This window comes from Liolophura sinensis, chromosome 8 (assembly GCF_032854445.1).
Source record: "Liolophura sinensis isolate JHLJ2023 chromosome 8, CUHK_Ljap_v2, whole genome shotgun sequence".
NCBI classification, from domain to species: Eukaryota; Metazoa; Mollusca; class Polyplacophora; order Chitonida; family Chitonidae; genus Liolophura; species Liolophura sinensis.
The window spans coordinates 53,320,517-53,333,814 of record NC_088302.1 but is presented as its reverse complement, the minus strand read 5'-3'; the positions used below and the strand labels follow the sequence as shown (position 1 = coordinate 53,333,814).

The 13,298-nt window shown below is 41.1% G+C and overlaps 1 protein-coding gene across 4 annotated transcripts in view; it reads left to right on the top strand.

Annotated features, from left to right (window-relative positions):
* LOC135472345 (SHC-transforming protein 1-like) overlaps positions 1–13,298 on the top strand; it is a 29,827-nt gene that overhangs the window by 6,682 nt on the left and 9,847 nt on the right. For 2 of the 4 annotated variants that reach the window (XM_064751812.1, XM_064751810.1), the window contains exons 2-3: positions 9,346–9,508; positions 11,190–11,260. In XM_064751812.1, the coding sequence (XP_064607882.1) occupies positions 9,347–9,508; positions 11,190–11,260 (233 nt within the window). In that variant the 5' untranslated portion in view covers position 9,346. The other 2 variants (XM_064751813.1, XM_064751814.1) reach the window with 2 other exon arrangements.

Sequence of the window (13,298 nt, the reverse complement as noted above, 5' to 3'; positions counted from 1 at the left end):
TAATATAGGAAAGGTCGAATTTTAGGTTCAAGATTTAGAGCGTATTCACTGACTACTCCATTGGAATGTCAGCACCTAGGAAAGCAGTGCTGATTTTGTGTAACTCAATGACGTCTAGATGATGAAAAAATTCAATTGTGTAAGTTTGAAGTATAATGATTTTGCATTTAGCTTTTTCAGATTTGTGACACTTAATTTTTTCCACCTGTCTTCTTGTGTTTCTCAAACAGAAAATAAATAAAAAATTTTATCCATTTCAAAACTGAAATATTGAAAAGGGAAAATTTGAAATGGATTTATTACTTCTGTGCTTGTGCTCTTCATGACAGCCAGTCCCCATTTTATAACATGCTAGGTGACCATGCTTGGTGCGTCTTACTTGTACATGGACGTAGATTTTCACATCCTCACAAATGAAAGGCAAAAGTATGAAAGAAACCGTTGGCTAGCTGTCACCCTGCTTAATTGTATTTAATTGTCAGACATTTGCCAAAATCAGGAGTAAATAAGTTCTGGTGCATTGTTTGGTGTTGTGGTCAGATGTTTTGTCAACACTGTGTTTATGTTGTCATGTCAGTAACTACATTGTATAAAAACAAATTAATTTCTATGGAGCTAATTAAAAAATTCTTACAGAAAATTGTAGTAGTTCTGAAACTGGATGCCTAGATTATTAAATGAGTCAGATTGATCAGTTAGATGTATATATACAAATAAACAATCAGATTACATGTGTATTATGATAAAATGATAATGTAATGTATGCATGTAACAGCTATAGAGATTAGAACATGGGAGCAGTTCAGTTACAGTTTATGAGACAAGTGGAAATCAAGGACTCTATGAACATATACAACTATGAAACGGTGTAAGACCCTATGAGGTAATTTATATGAACGTGTATGACAGAAGTACAGTAAGTACTTCATTCAAACTAGTGAACTGTGAAAGAGACTGAGAATTACTCTCACTGAAGAGTAGACAATAGATGAAGAGGAGCTGACTTGTTACAATGGTGCATTACTAGCCAGAATTAAGGAAAGTGTATTGAGAATAACATGCCAAGCAGTTGTGTATCAAATAGAAGAACTGAATTACAACAAACTGTTCATTGTGATCTCTAACAAACCAAATTCCTGTCAAATGATTTGAACCGAAAGAATTGAATTTTAAGCAGTATATTTTTTGCTTACCATTTGATGAACTTTCATTAAGCAGGAATTTCTTGTGTTTGAAAGATCCTAAGATGGTTGTGTGTTGTTTTTTGTAATTGAACAAAGAAAAATGATGTATAATTTTTTTAAAGAACTAAGAATGGTACAAAATAGTCGTAGTGAGAGGATCTGGCTGTATTCAGAGATGATGAAATCTGTGGAAATTCACGATTGATTGGGTAAGAAGGATCATGTGTTGTGTAAATACTGTTGGCAAGGAATTTCCACATTTGGATTCTTTATCAGATGAACAGATGAACCTTTCTGTGAGTCACATGTTGCATGGGATTGTGCAATATATGGTTAGTGTCGAGGTGTCCGTGCTTGCGTGGCGATGTCGTATAATATAGGATCCCGACTCCTAGCTGTGTATGGCGTTGGAATGTCTGATGACGTCCCTGGGTTAACGGTCAGTAGGCGGTCACTTGACTGGACGGTGCAGTGATGTACACCTCCACATGGTCAGATGGAGCTAGAACTGAGGACACAGCCAGCTTCCAGCCAGTAGCCAGTATCTAAATCATGTCTGTTGATCCAATACCGGCTGATTCATTATTGGATAAGCACAATATATTCTGAGAATAGTATCTGACTCAAGTCCCTCTAAAAATACCCAGAAAATCAATAATAACAATGAAAGCGTGTTGGATACTGTCTGGGCCATCTACAGCGCAGAGCATTGGGCAAAAAGCATGTTGGATATACATGCACTGTCTGCTTCGTTTCGAAAGCAGTAGGCAAAACATGTCTTAGAGGAGCACAATGTCTGGTGTGAACTCAGCAGTTTAGAGAAAGGAGACTTTGGAGGGTCTTCTTGGCCAGTTCTGAGCTAGTGAGGTAGGTTTGTCCTTTAGACCTGTGTCTGATGGAGAAGAATTCTGTGAGGTAGAACTTGGGCTTCTTACTTCCTTCGGGACAGCAGTTTAGCCATTCTGTCTGGTTCAATCAAACAGCAGTGTTCAGGCCAAAATGCTTAACGAATTCATCAAAACATGTTCTGGATGTTCTATCAGGCTACTTTATGAAATGTTACAGGACTAATATGGCTGCAGAGATGCATTAAAACTAAGTTTGGCTTCGTGTATATATGCTGTTAGTCTGGCCTATTGACTCCCTGACAAGGTCGTAGTAGATGTTCATGTAATTTACTGATCAAAACTGTCTAGCTGCCTGGCAGACTTCGTGGTGATATGTGAGATATGTGTTAGACGTGCACTGAGTTGGATTTGTCTTGTCTCCATCCAGTCTATGGACATCTCTTCCAACCACTGTGATATTGGATAGACTTGCAATATGGCTTATGTTCAATGCACTCTGATAAATCAGGACTAGTTTTGTCAGTGAGTCTTGTGGGACCATGACAGGTACATACATGTATTGAGTGCTGAGGGCAATCAGAAACCTAGCAGTCTGAACCTCTTGTTGTAAAACATTGGTCATTTGGTAAACAAGGTCAGCAGGAAAAAGACTGATGTTCTACAGCTGAAACTTGTTCAGTGAGGGAAGATCCCCTGATTTGTGAGTTCTTTTGCAAGTTAATTTCCTATCTAAATTAGATCGAGATTATATATCTTTATAGCATAAAATTCTATTGTTTGATTGATTTTGTGGTGGAAACAGGGACTGGCACTTTGATTATGAAGTAAGCCCTTAACTACCATGACCACATATGTTATAGAGATATGAAGTGCACTTGGCTAAGGGCTACTTAACACTGTGTACGTTTCAGGAAGAAGGCTCCTGGTCTTAACTGGGATATACATGTAACTATATTACTGGTGTAGATGACATTTTATCTTGTGGGTTTTTTGTCATTGATATTTAATAGGCTACCTATTCAGATTCACCTCTCTTTGCATGTAAAGGGACGCTGCCTGTAGACAATCAGAGGTTTGCATGATGCGCTGCTGGCAAGCATGAGTTGTAGTTACTCCAGACTGAGAACATTTCCTGCTTTGGTACAGTATTATAAGTTTTTTTGTAGCATTATTTTAGGTGTTTTCTGTAGCTCGAATTTGAATGCTTTCCAGTGTATGGGATGAAATAAGGCTTGTACATTAATATAGGGCAAGATGATATTTTCTCCAAGGAAAATCACTTGCTAATTATATTGTCTTCGTGTTAACTCAGTGGCATTGAGAAGTAGGAAGTCTGTAGAATTCTTCTGAACTTGCTGCCTCAGTGAAATAAGCCCAGTTGAATAGAAGTGAGATAAGTTATAAGGAGAGTTGAATACATGCATTGAATGAAAGCTTGACTTCTATTTTCCCCTGTACTGCAGCATGCGTTCACAAGTTATTGGGCTACTGTATTTTTAAATCCCTTTGTGTATACACTGTATGAGTCTTTATCCGCATATATACATGTACTTGCACTTATACAAACTCGAATTGTTACACACTTGAACTCTTTTTAGTGCAATTTATTGACTGGTGGAGAATGGGATAGCCTGGACAGTACTGTATGTAATGTTATTTGTTTGAAGACAATTTTGTCACTGCATAAAGAACATGTATATTTCTGCTTGAATGACAACATGTCTATATATGTTCACTTGTCACAGGTAGATGTTTTGGCATTTAAATTGTTGACTGTACAGCACTTTAGCTATGTGCAAACTATATGTGTACAAACATAACAACAGGTGGAATACAACTCAGGTGAACAGAAAACGTTTTTCTTAAACTGATGATCGTGTTTGAGGTTGTTTGTCTCTGCACTTGGAATGCTGGTAAATGTTTGCCAGAAACAGGGTGTTTTATCATGAAAATACTGATAAGTTTATTTGTAAGTTGTTATCTACCTGGAAAAGTTCCAGTTATATTTGCCTGTTATATATTATGTATTTACTTTGCATGGCTATAGACCCACCAATGTCTGGTTCAAGTCAAAAATAGTCCTGTGTAAGTTATCCTTGTCTGTAGTAAAAAGCTAGTCTGCTGAGATTGATGATGGAGTTTCATGTTAGTAGTGAAACCCTTGAGAGTTCCATCTGTGTGAAGGAGTTATGTTTCTACTGAGCCACTCATTTCCTAACACATACGATATTCCAATCCCACACTCAGTAAAGCTGATGCGGCTACTTTGAAGTACTCTATAGAGTGTGCATCAGTCTAGCAGAGAAACGCTGATTTGGGACACCCATACTGAGAGCTCTATCTGATACAGAAACTCGTCTTAACTCGGCGCCATTAAGTATCCAGTATAAGCAGCAAGCCTCGTCCCAGGCTGATCTGCCCTCATGCTTAGTGATGTACAGTTAACGGTTAGGTTATACACAGATTAGGGAGCCCACATCATTATTAGTCCTAGGATACAGGAGCCTAGCGGTATTTTCTGGCACTATGCTCTGTGGATGTGGCTGCCGGCCCAGGCCCAGGGGTCAAACTTTAGGAACCACTGACATAGACTTTGGGTATGAAGTTTGTACCAAATGCATATGTTAACATATATTTGTATGTAATACATTGGTGTGGAATACAAGTACATGTACCCTGTGTGTTGGAGTCTTCTGTAACATGCTAGCCTTGGTGGGTATACCTCTTCATCGCCTAAGTTGACAGGGCAGTGTGTTTGGGGTGTATATGTTATGATGTTTTATTGTGACCTCAATCTCATTTAGACAGATTTCTGTAGATTAGATTTTGGTATCCTACATGTATATACTTCACTGTCAGCAGCATTTAGAACAAGTTGAAGTTACTAATGCACATATCTCTTCTTATTAAAGCTTTCCTATGCTTTCCTATGGTCAGATAGTGTACTTATAGCTTTAATTGGGATAGAGTTTAATTGAAAATGGTGTAGTGTACATTCCTGATACCTTTATGTACCAACATGTACCTTTTCTGTATGTAATATGTCTAAAAGAACCATCGATGATGAATGCGATTACATATAGAAGAAATTTACTTGTGACTCCTTTGTATAGATCTGTATAGGCTGTAGGAATTTGTGCAGCTTTGATTGTACATGTATAATTATTTGTGCCTGGCCTTTTCCTAGGCGCAACCCTTCTGCTAATTTCTCTGTGTGATTATTACAGTGCTACATGATGATTCTCGGGGCATTGCCAGTCAGGCAGCTCAGCTAAACTCTCTTGTTTGTCCAAATCACTGCTGAGCTCTGTACATTTACATACATGTACGCTGTAAGCTTGGTAGTAAGTATGCATTTAAGGAATTAACGGGTGTAGTAAGTGATTATAAATGTTGACGATTATATGCCGATGTCAGCGTATGTACATTATATCAGTATTGCTTGGTACATATGCACCACAATTTTAGAACAAGTATTCACATGTAATATTGCTGTATTTTTGCCAAGATAAGTAGAATACGGAGGTACTGTTTGCAGCTGAGGCTGGGAAGTGCTAAATGTGACATGATGCAGTTCAGTTATTTCTTTGAGTTTTACACCATACTCAAGAATATTTCACAGCCAGCATTATAGAGGAAGGAGACCGGGCAGAGCCTTGGAGAAACCCACAACCATTTCTGGCAGACCTTACCACATGCGACCAGAGAGGGCGCCAGCAATAGCTGGAGTTGAACTCACAGCTTTGGTGAGAGGCTTTTTGGTCACTGGGCAGCTAGGCTGTCCCACGTTGGCAGTGGTTCCTTTTAGAGTAAGTACATGTGATACCACCTTGTGTGTAGGGTGTTCCATGTGGCCAGTGGTCCCTATTAGAGTAACCCCATGTCATACCATGTTGTGTGTAGGGTGTTCCATGTGGCCAGTGGTCCCTATTAGAGTAACCCCATGTCATACCATGTTGTGTGTAGGGTGTTCCATGTGGCCAGTGGTCCCTATTAGAGTAACCCCATGTCATACCATGTTGTGTGTAGGGTGTTCCATGTGGCCAGTGGTCCCTATTAGAGTAACCCCATGTCACACCACCTTGGGTGTCAGGTGTTCCATATAGCCAATCGTCCCTATTAGAGTAACCCCATGCCACGCCACCTTGGGTGTAGGTGTTCCATGTGGCCAGTAGTCCCTATTAGAGTAACCCCATGTCACACCACTTTGGGTGTATGGTGTTCCATGTGGCCAATGGTCCCAATTAGAGTAACCCCATGTCACAGCACCTTGGGTGTCGGGTGTTCCATGTGGCCAATGATCCCTGTTAGAGTAACCCCATGTCACACCACCTTGGGTGTCGGTGTTCCATGTGGCCAGTGATCCCTATTAGAGTAACCCCATGTCATACCATGTTGTGTGTAGGGTGTTCCATGTGGCCAGTGGTCCCTATTAGAGTAACCCCATGTCATACCATGTTGTGTGTAGGGTGTTCCATGTGGCCAGTGGTCCCTATTAGAGTAACCCCATGCCACGCCACCTTGGGTGTAGGTGTTCCATGTGGCCAGTAGTCCCTATTAGAGTAACCCCATGTCACACCACTTTGGGTGTATGGTGTTCCATGTGGCCAATGGTCCCAATTAGAGTAACCCCATGTCACAGCACCTTGGGTGTCGGGTGTTCCATGTGGCCAATGATCCCTGTTAGAGTAACCCCATGTCACAGCACCTTGGGTGTCGGTGTTCCATGTGGCCAGTGATCCCTATTAGAGTAACCCCATGTCACACCACCTTGAGTGTCAGGTGTTCCATATAGCCAATGGTCCCTATTAGAGTAACCCCATGTCACACCACCTTGGGTGTCAGGTGTTCCATGTGGCCAGTGATCCCTATTAGAGTAACCCCATGTCACACCACCTTGGGTGTCAGGTGTTCCATATAGCCAATGGTCCCTATTAGAGTAACCCCATGTCACACCACCTTGGGTGTCAGGTGTTCCATGTGGCCAGTGATCCTATTAGAGTAACCCCATGTCACACCACCTTTGGTGTAAGATGTTCCATGTGGACATTGGTCCCTATTAGAGTAACCCCATGTCACACCACCTTAGATATCGGGTGTTTCATGAGGACATTGGTTCCTATTAGAGTAATGTCACACCACCTTGTGTGTAAGGTCTTCTATTTGGCCAGTGGTCTCAATTAGAGTAGCCCCATGTCACACCACCTTAGATGTTGGGTGTTTCATGAGGACATTGGTCTCTATTAGAGTAACTCCATGTCACACCACCATTGGTGTAAGGTCTTCCATGTGGCCAGTGGTCTCTATTAGAGTAACTCCATGTCACACTACCGTGGGTGTAGGGTGATCCATGTGGGCAGTGGCCCCTATTAGAGTAACCCCATGTCACACAACCTTGGGGGTAGGTTGTTCCATGTGAGCAGTGGCCCCTGTTAGAGTAACGCTATGTCACACCACCCTAGGTATAGGGTGTTCCATGTGGCCAGTGGTCCCTATTAGAGTAACCCCATGTCACACAACCTTGGGGGTAGGTTGTTCCATGTGAGCAGTGGCCCCTGTTAGAGTAACGCTATATCACACCACCCTAGGTATAGGGTGTTCCATGTGGCCAGTGGTCCCTATGTATAGTGAATACATGTACATCAGGTGAGAACATTCAAGGGGGTTTTATATTTTTTTGTCATACACACAACCCAACTCATGTCACTGTGCAGGATACAGGTATTTGCCAAATGATTTTCTTTGAAACATTGGATTGTTACTGTAGTGTAGCAAGGTATGGTGATATAAAGTGGACATGGACTGCTTATTTAGTTAACCATTGATCCATTTTTGGGGTTGATACATTCAGATATTGGTGGATGAAGAAGTTTAATGGTGGACAAATTTACAGCACAGAATATTGTTATCAAAAAAACCCTACAGTGCATGTTTAAATTAATTGTTGCAATGTATGACTTGTTTATGTCTTTACCATGGATTGTTGGAGCATATCAGCAAAAAACTGAAGAACTAAGAATTTGTAATGATTATTTACTGGTAACAGGTATTAATAAATTGAAAATGTAAATCATTGGGTGACCTGCTCATGTTGACAAGCTCTCTACCTCTGGGACAGGTATAAAGATGTCTACTTCCTTGTCTGAATCACCTGAGGCTAAATGAACTTAAGCCAATCAGGAACTGATGCTTGCACATGCTCAGTGCAATGGGGCTGCTGATTCCATTCAGATACTCATTGAACAGTGTAAGACATGTGGGTCAGTTTTTTGGAGAGACTCAGGAAGACATGGAGATCCAGCGAATTCTTCTTTTGTAGTTATTGCTGTTGAAAGCTTGTAGACTGACATATTTTTGTGTTTTAATATTATTGCAGGTTGCTGTATCTTGTCAGAGTGACATTTTTGGCTTTACTTGGTAAACCTCCCAAGCCACAGCTTCATTGTGAGGGTGTTGGAATGTGGCAGTGTCGTTGTTTGCTTCCTGGCTGGTGAACTGTTTTTGCTAAACCTTGTTCAAGTGTGTACCTGTACATTCATGTATATGTTGAGGTGTATGCTTTCACATTATTGTACAGTGTACATTGTAATTCACATTGCGTTTAAGGCGATATAATATCAGGGCTGAGTTACGACATTTTGTTCAGCCAGGTGTAAAGTAGCAGGTTACCTGTAATGCTTGTATCCAGTAAGGCTGTGTCTGCAATGTACAACACACACTCACATGTTGAGGTGTATTCTTATGGTATATATATATATATATATATATATATATATTGTCAGTATCTGACAGCTAAAATTGACCCCAGCTTGATTAAACAGGTAATAGCATTTCAGATGGGGATGTTCCATTATGTCAAATTTTAACCATCCAAGCAGCAACAGTCAAAACAGCTCTTTCAGAGGCTGTGATGGAATCCAAGTACATGTATCACTACAAATTTTGAGATATAGGCTTGGAGTAGTGTTGTAACAACTCGTAAGATGGGACCACGACTGTCAGTGCACTTGATGTGGTGTAGTGACAGCTCGTAAGATGGGACCCCGACTGTCAGTGCGCTTGATGTAGTGTAGTGACAGCTGGTAAGATGGGACCCCGACTGTCAGTGCGCTTGATGTAGTGTAGTGACAGCTCGTAAGATGGGACCCCAACTGTCAATGCAGGATTCAGTAGATTGGGTTGGTTCCTTTGGTAAAAGTTTTCAGCCAACTATATGCTTATAAACCGACATAGTGTTATAACTACAATCCTGTGTTTGTGTGATATATTAATTTATGATGCATTTTTAATGTTATGATACTCTGTGCTTTCAGAATGGCAGCGGTGAAGGAGAAGTACAAAAAGCACAAGACAAAGGGAGCAGGGGCAGGCCCTGATTGGACAAAAACGGGCAGCTTTATTCATAAACCTGATCGGGGGTGGATTCACCCAGATGAACAGCTTCTCCCAGATGCGGGCGTTTGCTATGGAGTACGGGTAAGTCTCACACACCTGATAGTAGTGGGTCCACCTCAGGTAGTCTGACAGCTTTACCTGCAGGCATACACTTACTTTACCTGCAGTCATACATTTGCTTTACCTGCAGGCTTACACTTACTTTACCTGCAGGCACACACTTACTTTACCTGCAGGCGTACACTTACTTTACCTGCAGGCACACACTTACTTTACCTGCAGGCGTACACTTACTTTACCTGCAGGCATACACTTACTTCACCTGCAGTCATATATTTGTTTTACCTGCAGGCATACACTTACTTTACCTGCAGGCATACACTTGCAGGCATACACTTACTTTAGCTGCAGTCATACACTTACTTTACCTGCCGGCGTACACTTACTTTATCAGCAAGCATACACTTACTTTACCTGCAGGCATACACTTACTTTACCTGTAGGCGTACCCTTACTTCACCTGCAGGTGTATACTTACTTTACCTGCAGGCATACACTTACCTTACCTGCAGACGTACACTTACTTTACCAGCAGGCGTACACTTACTTTTCGTACAGTTACTTTAGCTGCAGGCATACACTTACTTTACCTGCAGGCGTACACTTACTTTACCAGCAGGCGTACACTTACATCACCTGCAGTCATATATTTGCTTTACCTGCAGGCGTACACTTACTTTACCTGCAGGCATACGCTTACTTCACCTGCAGTCATATATTTGCTTTACCTGCAGGCATACACTTACTTTACCTGCAGGCATAAACTTGCAGGCATACACTTACATTAGCTGCAGTCATACACTTACTTTACCTGCAGGCGTACACTTACATCACCTGCAGGTATACACTTATTTTACCAGCAGGCATACACTTACTTTACCTGCAGGTATACACTTACTTTACCTGTAGGCATACACTTACTTTACCTGCAGGCACACATTGACTTTACCTGCAGGCGTACACTTACTTCACCTGCAGGCATACACTTACTTTACCTGCAGGCGTACACTTACTTCACCTGCAGGCATACACTTACTTTACCTGCAGGCGTACACTTACTTTACCTGCAGGTGTACACTTACTTCACCTGCAGGCATACACTTACTTTACCTGCAGGCGTACACTTACTTTACCTGCAGGCACACATTGACTTTACCTGCAGGCGTACACTTACTTTCTCTGCAGGCATACACTTACTTTCTCTGCAGGCATACACTTACTTTACCTGCAGGCATACACTTACTTTCTCTGCAGGCATACACTTACTTTACCTGCAGGCATACACTTACTTTCTCTGCAGGCATACACTTACTTTACCTGCAGGCATACACTTGGATCTAGCTATGGACAGGGGAATGTATATCACAGGTGAGAAAGTTGATCAGTTACTTGCCAGTCCTAATTTCACTCCCAGCACTCCCAATTTCCTCCACCCATAAAACTGAGTGCTGGTATGTAAGAGAGAAATTAAAGTTTGGTTTGGTTTTAAATTGAATGAAGTAAATAATAATAAATAATAAATAAATAAACTTTAAAAGAGATTAAATTATTGAAAGAGAAGAGGTGTTCTACAAGTGAACAAGTTTTTTGTCAGTTTCAGGTGATAGAATAGAATTTTAAGTTTATCCGAATGGATGAACTGTTAATTTATGTAGCTGTTCTTTATCATGTATGACCATGTTCACTGATTTTCCTTGCTCAGTACATTGGTTGTCTGGAGGTGAAGGAGTCCATGAGGAACCTTGATTTTGAAACCAGGACGGCTCTGGCCAGGTATACCAAGGACTACGCTGATTTTTTTAGAAGCCCATTGAGAATAGTCTTAACATGCTTTCACTGTTTGTATCAGAGAAAAATGGCTAATCCCAAGATAGAACACACTGCTCAAGGTTAACCATCTAGTATTAATTCTTTACTTATGTAGTTGTCAGCATTTATGTTTCAAAAGTATCTTGTGCACTTTTGGAAGAAGTTTACAAAGTTTAAGCTTTCACTTTATGAGATGATGTGAAGTGCACAATATTGAAACTTAAATAGACATCAGTCAGTTTCTGAGTCCTGTTAACCTCCACTAGCATTTGTTTACCAGTGAATTAAATTTCTGGTCATATGTACAGATTGAATTAAATTTTAACTATAACTGTGGTGTAAAATTCATATTGAAAAATGTCACCCATACATGTACATCATACCTGTATGTGCATCTGCAATACATTGACACGGGTTATGTTGCAGTATATTGACACGGGTTATGTTGCAGTATATTGACACAGGTTATGCTGCAGTATATTGACACGGGTTATGCTGTAGTACATTGACATGGGTAATGCTGCAGTACATTCACATGGGTCATGCTGCAGTACATTGACACGGGTTATGTTGCAGTATATTGACATGGGTCATGCTGCAGTATATTGACATGGATTATGCTGCAGGACATTGACACGGGTCATGCTACAGTACATCACCATGGGTCATGCTGCAGTACACTGACACGGGTTATGCTGCAGTACATTACCATGGGTCATGCTGCAGTACATTGACACAGGTTATGCTATAGTACATTACCATGGGTCATGCTGCAGTACATTGACACGGGTTATGCTGCAGTACATTACCATGGGTCATGCTGCAGTACATTGACATGGGTCATGCTACAGTACATTGACACGGGTTATGTTGCAGTATATTGACACGGGTTATGCTGCAGTATATTGACATGGATTATGCTGCAGTACATTGACACGGGTCATGCTACAATACATTGACATAGGTTATGCTGCAGTATATTGACACAGGTTATGCTCTAGTATATTGACACAGGTTATGCTGCAGTATATTGACACGGGTTATGCTCTAGTATATTGACATGGGTTATGCTACAGTAAATTGACATGGGTTATGCTGCAGTATATTGACATGGGTTATGCTGCAGTACATTACCATGGGTCATGCTGCAGTACATTGACACGGGTTATGCTGCAGTACATTACCATGAGTCATGCTGCAGTACATTGACACGGGTTATGCTACAGTACATTACCATGGGTCATGCTGCAGTACATTGACATGGGTTATGCTGCAGTACATTGACACGAGTTATGCTACAGTACATTACCATGGGTCATGCTGCAGTACATTGACACGAGTTATGCTGCAGTACATTACCATGAGTCATGCTGCAGTACATTGACACGGGTCATGCTACAGTACATTGACACGGGTTATGTTGCAGTATATTGACACGGGTTATGCTGCAGTATATTGACATGGATTATGCTGCAGTACATTGACACGGGTCATGCTACAATACATTGACACAGGTTATGCTGCAGTATATTGACACAGGTTATGCTGCGGTATATTGACACGGGTTATGCTACAGGACATTGACATGGGTTATGCTACAGTAAATTGACATGGGTTATGCTGCAGTATATTGACATGGGTTATGCTGCAGTATATTGACATGGATTATGCTGCAGTATATTGACATGGGTTATGCTGTAGTACATTGACATGGGTAATGCTGCAGTACATTCACATGGGTCATGTTGCAGTACATTGACATGGGTCATGCTACAGTACATTACCATGGGTCATGCTGCAGTACATTGACACGGGTTATGCTGCAGTACATTACCATGAGTCATGCTGCAGTACATTGACACGGGTCATGCTGCAATACATTACCCCACGGGTTATGCTGCAGTACTTTGAAACGTGTCATGCTGCAGTACATTGACACGGGTCAAGCTGCAGTATATTACCATGGATCATGCTGCAATACATTGACATGGGTTATGTTGCA